The 8,709-nt window shown below is 27.9% G+C and overlaps 1 protein-coding gene across 1 annotated transcript in view; it reads right to left on the bottom strand.

The window, feature by feature from the left end:
- Positions 1-8,074: 8,074 nt before the first annotated feature.
- The window catches only part of LOC107009958, a 3,564-nt gene continuing 2,929 nt past the window's right edge, over positions 8,075-8,709 (bottom strand). The window contains exon 2 of the mRNA XM_015209253.1: positions 8,075-8,086. Within this exon, the coding sequence (XP_015064739.1) occupies positions 8,075-8,086 (12 nt within the window). The remainder of the gene's footprint in view (positions 8,087-8,709) is intronic.

Genomic DNA, 8,709 nt, shown 5'->3' with positions numbered 1-8,709 from the left:
ATTCTTCATTTATTTATTATTATTTTCTAATTACTTATTTAACTTTTATACTCTTAATATTCATAACTCTCATCTTTTCATATTTATAACCTCCAAACATTTAAACTAAAACTTTAAGATATCTTTTGATATTCCTTCTATTCTATTTATATAAATTCAACTTCTTTATCTCATGAAACCCCTATGAAGATTATTAGGCTATTATTTTTAATTCTATAGTAAAAACAGATGATGAAGACTCTTGAATTTTGATAGGATATGAAATGAGTCAATAAAAACTCAGAGAGTTATGTACTAATTTTGTACTTATATTTTCATCTATATACATCAATCTTATAAGAATAATGTCTATATTGTATTTTTACTTAAATATTCTGTTTCTTTTTGTCTTTTTTTTCACTCTTTTAGACTTCTTAATTTAGTTTTCTATGAATGTTTTATTGCCGTAAGTCTTTGAATTTTGTAATTGATACATTTTATTATTCATTATAATTATATATATATTTCCATGAGATTTTAGTCATTCTAACGTATCTATAAATATTTACATGAAACACATGTGCGAAGCACGTCCTCAGAAACTAGTTTATAAAAACACACGATGCTCTGCGACCTTTGCGTTATTAGCACGGACACTCTAACCAAGCTAATGGGCCTCAATATTGATTAGCAGCTAACCATTAATCGCATTTGTTTCCAAACAGAGTAGTTTTCTTTTCATGTATAAGGAAATATTTTTATATATATAAAAAAACAATTCTAAACCACAAAGTATAAAAATAAAAGTGAAAGTGCGTTGACAGATAAAATTGAAAACATATACTATAGGGCAAACAAAATTTTAAGACTTTGAGTTGTATCACCAACTCTTAAGTCAACAGATGTGTATAATCAATATTAAAATCTTCGTAGAAAAGTGGGATAGAATTGGGTTCATCATCTTCTTGTTGTTGCGGGATGTTAGGAACCATTGATTTGAGTTGAAAGGCAGCATACGCATCAAGCTCTTTGTGGTAAGTAGCAATGTCATAAACAGAGCATTCATCTTCTTTTGCAGCAGACACATTTGATTCTTTGAAGACTAAAGTAACTGGGCCAACGTTCCCATTCAAAATACTGTTCGACCCATCAGATGGAATTCCATTAGTACTACTTAATTGTTCCAAATCTTGAAACTGATATTGAGCAAAGGATTGTCCCAAATCTTGAAATTGATTCTGAGCTTCTTGGCATTGTGATGAAGAAATTAGCACAGAATCAATAAAATTCTCTACATTATTATCCGAAGGGATGATAACCTTAGAAGAATTTACGCTCCTGGTAATGCTACATACAGCAAATTCCTCCTCATGTCGAATTTGACCACGTAGTCTCAAGGCCTTTAGTATATTATCACTAGGACGATATTCCTTCATAATCCAGACATGGTTTTCTTCATCAAAACGGAAGGTTTTCTTGAACCCAATCTTTAATCCTTTCTTGTTGTAAACTGGTTTACCATTGTCGATTCCTTTCCATGAGCCGCCACCACCAACAATTCCCCTGTTGAAGTTCTTACCATTCCCTTTTTTCTTCTTTAACTGAGTGAACACATGATGACGATCAGTAGTGGTCGTCTCGAATAACTGAGATGGCTTCTCTTTGCCATACAAGTCTACAAATCGAATTTGATCGCAGTCAACAAGCATACCAGTAACAAACTTGAGAAGATACCTAAGGAGTTGTTCATCATCAATATTCATCATCCCCATATTTTATCGAAACAGAGAAGTAGAAAACAAAGAAAAAGAAGAGAGATTATATAAAGGAAATATTTTTATAAAAAAAAATCAATTCTAAAGTGAAAGTGCATTGAGAGATAAAATAAAATTGTAAGAGTTGCGTTGTATCTTAACTCCAGAGATTGTGCGTAACCGAGTTTTTTTATGATTGGAATCCAATTTTAGAAACTCACATATAATTTTTAGTTGTTTTAGTATAGTAAGTAGTATTATTTTCTTTAGTTAGTGTTACCATAAATACTGAAGTCTAAGAATATATTACTTATTAGCTAAGTTTTATCCTCTTCTTTTTATTTAGTTTTTGTTACTAAAAAGTTTGATTACATAAATAATTTATTTTTCATTTCATTTGTATAAATAAAAATATTCATTGGAGAGGTCGATTTCTTCGACCATTAGGGTGTGCAAAAATCGAATCGAAAAAAATGTTATTAAGTTATTGTTATTGGGCTATTGGGTTTTTAATGGGCTTATAAAAAAAATTATTGGCTTATTGGTTAATTCAGTATCGACTTTTACGATTGAGTTATTGGTTAAATTGATAACCCAATAAAAGAGTAATAACTTACTATTTTACCCACCCTAATTATTAAATATTAATAATTTAATATATAATTAGACACTATAACTATATATATCAAATTATTAGTACTCTACCCACTTCACATATAGACCGCTTTACTAGTCTTTATTGTTTACTCAAAACCTAAAGACTAAAGTAAGGGTTCACAATTGTAGCTATTCAATTTTAGTTATAGTTTTCGTCTTGTTGGACTATGTGATTTTAGTTTTAGTTTGTAATTATAGGTTGTAGCATTTGCAAGTTTGTAAAGGTCCGAAATTTGATTAACATAAAAACTTTTATGCTATGTTTTGGTAGTGACATGTAATTATAGCCTTGATACTATATTTTCTCTTACTGATGCAATTCCAAATTATCTTTCTCGTTTCACTATGTCAAAGCATTTAGAGAAGAGAGAATTCATATAATATTTTTACGAACATTTTCTTATTGGGTAAACCGAAAATCGAACCGATAATGACCAGAAACCGATAAAGAATATCTTATTTATTTTTTATTGGGTTAGCATATATAAAAATCGATAAACCAAACTGATAATACATAAAATCGAATCGAACCGACCGATACACACGTCTACCGACCATGGAGCTGATTGGAGTCACCCAAGGAATTGCAAACTTGAGAATCAGAAAAATGCAAAACAAAAATATGGCTGGCTACAATGATAATGATACTAATGCACAACGCGACAAGCAACAATAGTATTTCAGGAGAAAAGAAAAGCATATTGAGTTTATCAAGATACATAAATCTAAACATCAGTGAAGTAGTGTACTTAAAGGATCGGTCTTTAGCAATATTAATAAGAATTACATGGCCTATGCAGTGGTATTAGTTAATTAGGGTTTCTGACTCAATCGGCAGGAAAGGGTAAAATTTAGAATGGAGCTCAAGGATCGTTTACAACATTAAAAACGAGTTAGGGAGTAGATCGATTAAGTGGGATGGAATCGAACTGAAAGCAACTAGTTGCACCAGGCGATGCATTTTCACCCTCCTTTTCATTCTCCATGGAAGCTCAAGCTTGAAGACGACCAACTCTTTTTTCCTTTCTTTGGTTGTTCATTTCAGTATTTTGATTTTGGACAGAGTAGTTTGTTTTTGAACAAACATGATCTGGTTGTTCCTTTCTAATAAATGGTCCCAAAGACCCACTTTGATTAAAAAATAAAAAAAATAAAATATTGTCTTTAAGGACAAATAAAAGAATGGGATAGTATATTGGACCCTAAATTTGATTTCAAATTTTAACTTTGACCTTCAACTTTCATAATGTACAAACAGACACTTTAACTATCCAACTTTTAAATAAATAAACACATGAGTCCTACATGGAACAATATACGTAGGACACCACGGAGGACAAAAAATGACATTTGGATGATATGTGAGACATGTGTGTCTATTTGTTCAACTTTATACAAGTTTAAGTGTCTATTTGTGCATAGCCAAAGTTGAAGGGCATAAATGTAATTTGAAGCCAAGTTAAAGGGCACATTTATGTATTATGCCTAAAAGAATTGACTAATTAGTACTTCATCCGTTCACAATTAATTGTCATGGTTTTTCTTTTTAGAGTCAAACTATAAGAACTTTGACCAACATTTTACGATATATATATCATCAAATTGATATGCAAAAAATTTGCAATCTATACTAGTTTTCGTGTGTTTTTGAAAATCTATTTTTTTTTTATATAAATATCGAATTAATGTGATCTAATTTAACTTTAAAAATTAGTCAATTGACTTTCGAAAAACGCAACATGATAAATAAAAGTGTACATAGGGAGTAGTAAAAGAGTTCAATTAAATTTGGGTCGATGATATTTGTAGACCAAAAGGAGAAAGGCGCTTAAGAATGACATATTTGTATAGGAGTCACGCTCATAGTCGTGTCGAGTATTTTGTAAAAATATTGACCGAATTGGATTCAAAATTGATAGAAAACCTACTACTAGCTATTGTTCTTTATTGGAAGTAACATAGTATTATGAAGGAGTAAGAAGCAAAATGTCATATTTCGATTCAGTTCATAATCTACGTGAGAAGATTCAAAATGACTTTTCACAGGTTAAGTGAAGACATGAGAGAACTCATAGAATTGCTCACAGAAGCTTTAAATGGAACTCAAGTTAAGTATCTTTGCAATAAGTTGGGCATGATCAATATTTATGCTCCAACTGAAAGGAAAGTGTTAAAAATGAATATAGCTATATTCCTTGTAATATACATTGACAACATAATTATAGATATTTGATAGCAAATTTGTAGGATTTTCCATTTAAGTCTTTCCATAGTTAGAACTTAGAAGTTAGAGTACATGTATGTAATTTGGGAAAATTATGTTAAGATATAATAATCTCTAAAAATTCTTATTTGATTTAATTATAAAAAAATATTTTTTTCCTTCTCTCTTCTTAACATTCAAATACATCACTGCACCTTCATCAGATGTATTACAATTTTGTTTGTGTATAATGTATCTCGTATAAATATTATAGTTGATACATAATCCTAATTATTTCAAACATAAATCAGTATAAATTTGGTTAATAGTTATGTATCTGATACATAACTTATGTATGGTTTGTTATGTATCGAGTAGAGGAGCAATATATCCGCGATCTTTTTTTTAAGATTAAGATTTGGTTATTTGTTATAGTGAATTAGAGTGAATCGCTGGACTTGGTGTAAGTAACAACAGTTCTACAAGTCATAGTTTAACAAGACTTCAATCTCCTCACATTGACCAAAAGTCATCACATTTGCAAACTCTAATCTTCTTGGTGCTTTTGTTATAACTAGTACTCGACACGTGCTTTGCACGTGAATATCACTATTATGTATTTATTTAAATTATTTCTATGCATATTTTGCATAAATTATTCAAGTATTATAAAACTCATCATGTATTAATAGAAAATTTTCAAATAAATAACACTTAAAAGTATAAAACACGAAAATGAAGAATTTTTCTTTTCATAACAATGCAAAATAATACATAATTACAATGAAATATGGGTTGCATACCAATCAGTTTTAGACAACCATACTGTAATCCCAAAATGAAAAAGAAAAACATAAAATCATAATCTAACATAAGAAAGATCTAAAGAAATATATAAGTCATAACTTATACTGTTAAGTTTAACAATTGAACTATATTTTAAGAAAACTTCTCTTTTAATTTCATAGTGAAGCTATTTGTTCTTCTCCTCAGTTAGCTTTTTAACGACTTGTATTCATATCATAAATCTAAGAAGAAGAAAAGAGAATAGTAGATGATAAAAGAAAAGAATGTGATGACCTAGGAAGCAAGTAACTGGTATTTATAGTGATATTTGATTGTCCTTTCACTTATAAAAAATTTTCAATCGTGCACATTGAATCATTATATATAAATTTATTTTAATTTCAAAATTCAAAAAATCACAAAATTTGAAGAGTTTCATACATTATTGTTTTATGATAGATAAATTTATGTTAATTTCAAAATTCAAAGAATCACAAAATTCGAAGAGTTCCATACATTATTGTTTTCTACTCTAATTTAATTCAACCTAATTACTTATAATTATAATGTCATAACTAAAAAATTAAAGTGTAGTTGTTGGACTTCATATTCTATCATTATGTAATTAAATATTAGTATTTAAAAAATAATTAATTTATTTTAATTAAGTGGAGTCAAAATGGTAATTCAACTTTTAAGGTTAGAGCTTCCCACTTATAATAATATATGATAATTAATTATTATTTATAATAATATGATAATTATAATTAAAAAGTTGAAGGACATTTTCTTAATCCAACTTTAGACAAAGCATCTTCTCACTTATAATACAAAATATAATAACAATTATATAATATGATAATAAAAAATAAAATAATAATAATATAATATATGAACGGTATATGATATGATGATGGATACATTATATTTATTTATCATAACTTTTTAAATTCTTCCATTATGAGAGTTATGATTAAGATTAAAAATAATATCAATGTACTCATTTATCCAGAAAATAATAATTTAATTATTAAAGGGCTAAAGAACTTAAATTCTGTCATTATGTAATTAAAATGTTTGTATTAATTAAATGATTAATCCAATTTTAATTTAGTAAAAGGGCAAAATGGTAATTTAACTTTTTACTTTGGAGCTTCCCAATAATACAAGTTTTCAGAAACGTGTGTTGCACGTTTACTCCAAATAATAATGCATGCATATCATATTTTTCACGCAACCAATAAATTGTAAAAGTTCATAAAATGATATTGTAGAATATAAAAAATGTTATAAAGAAATAAGAGATTCTTTCCAAATAAATATAGTTAATTATTGAATTATCACATAAATTATAGTTATACACTATATCTTGTCCTATATTTATGATTTATATGATACCACCAAAATTGAGAGAAGGAAAAAATGACGTATGATTTTCAGAAACATGTGTTGCACGTTTATTCCAAATAATAATGTATGCATATCATATTTCTCGCGCAATCAACAAATTTTAAAAGTTCAGAAATTGATATTGTAGAACATAAAAAAATGTTATAAAGAAATAAGAGAGTCTTACCAAATATAGTTAATCAGTGAATTATCACATATAATTATAGTTATACACTATATTTTGTCCTATTATTATGATTTATATAATGCCACTAAAACTTAGAGAAGAAAAAAATGACATAAACACAACTAAATATGGTTAAAACACATATGAAGATTGAATCAAATAAAAGAAAAGATTTTGAAATTAATAATTAAATACTACTATTTCTTATGATTTTAAGATATTACCGAATGCATAATTTATAGTTTGCAGTCCAATTTTTTCCTTCATTCAATATGAGAGAATGGAAGATGAAGTTCTAAAATTTAATTTGTAGAAATTAAATGAAAACTGTTGATATTTCATCTTTCATCTTTGTTAATGTTTTTCTCATTTTATTGCAATTAAAAGTCTATTCAAATTTTTACTTTTAACATCTTTTCACTTTTAGTATTTAGTGTAATATATATGATATTGTTTACTATTTAATTAGTTAGATATTTAATTTAGCATAGAGGTAAAATGATAATCCAAGTTTACACTTAAAAGCATAATGAAACTTAGCATACCTAATTTGTACAAGTCACTTAAAAGCATAATGAAACTTAGCATACCTAATTTGCACAAGTCAAACAAGATGAAATAAAAATTTAACATGAGAAGCTATACTACATAGTCATTATGAGAAGAGTATCAACAACAACTTGCTTCACTTATTGAAATTTTAATCTTATTTATTAATTATTTTGTTTACTCTTATCTATTAATTATTTGTATCACATAAACAATAAAGTCGATGTAAAACTTATGACTTTATTTTATAGTATAACTTTCTGAATACAATTTTTGAGCCATCATCCTTCGCACTACATACTTAAAAGCATATGAAACACAACTTTAAAGAATTTCTAATTCATAATTTAATCTCACATCTTCTCTATTGAAGAAGCAGAATTACAAAAAAGAAAACTCATGACATATAATTCAAGAGATTAGCCTATCAAAAGACCAAAATAATTGCAACTTAACAAACCTATTTATCAAAATATACAAAGCGAGAAAAATATACAAAAGGAAAAAATGAAGGGATTTTCAGCAAGACAATTGCAAGGAATTTAGTAAAAATGTACAGGACAATTATTATTACAGCCCATCCTAAAAGAAGTATCATATAAATCCAAAAATAATTAACATATATTAATACATAAATTATGGGAGTACAATCGGCATATTTCTAATACCCAAATAAAATTTCATACAATTATCAAAAACCAAAGAAGCATAATAGTTTTTGCACCAACTTTCTCATACCTGGAACGACTTGCTAGGGAAATGATCAATTCGGCATCAAAATAGACACTTGTGAAAAGGTTTTCAAATCTAAAAGGATTACTGAGAAGTGAAGGAGAAGGGCAATTATATATGCTTGATGTCACGACCCAAAACGGGTCGTGAATGGCACCCACACTTATCTCCTTAGGTGGGCGAACCAACACATCTAAACCCCAACATATACCAATAGTTCAACTATAAATAATATAAATAATGCGGAAGCTCCAAAAGATATTAAGCAACCAATTTAAATAAGTTTGTAAAGTTTAATACTTATCATCCCAAAATCTGATAGTCATCACATCAAGGACATCTAATCTTCAATACTAAGTCTAAGAATATCGAATACACTAAAATAAAGAATAAAATGGTATGTGTCCGAAAGTATAGGACATCATGTCGTGACCGAGAGAATCCAACACGAGCTTGAATGGATAGCTCACCCT

The sequence above is a fragment of the Solanum pennellii genome, chromosome 2, assembly GCF_001406875.1.
Source record: "Solanum pennellii chromosome 2, SPENNV200".
Classification (NCBI taxonomy): Eukaryota; Viridiplantae; Streptophyta; class Magnoliopsida; order Solanales; family Solanaceae; genus Solanum; species Solanum pennellii.
Note: the sequence above shows the minus strand (reverse complement) of the source record. Positions and strands in the feature narration are given on the sequence as shown.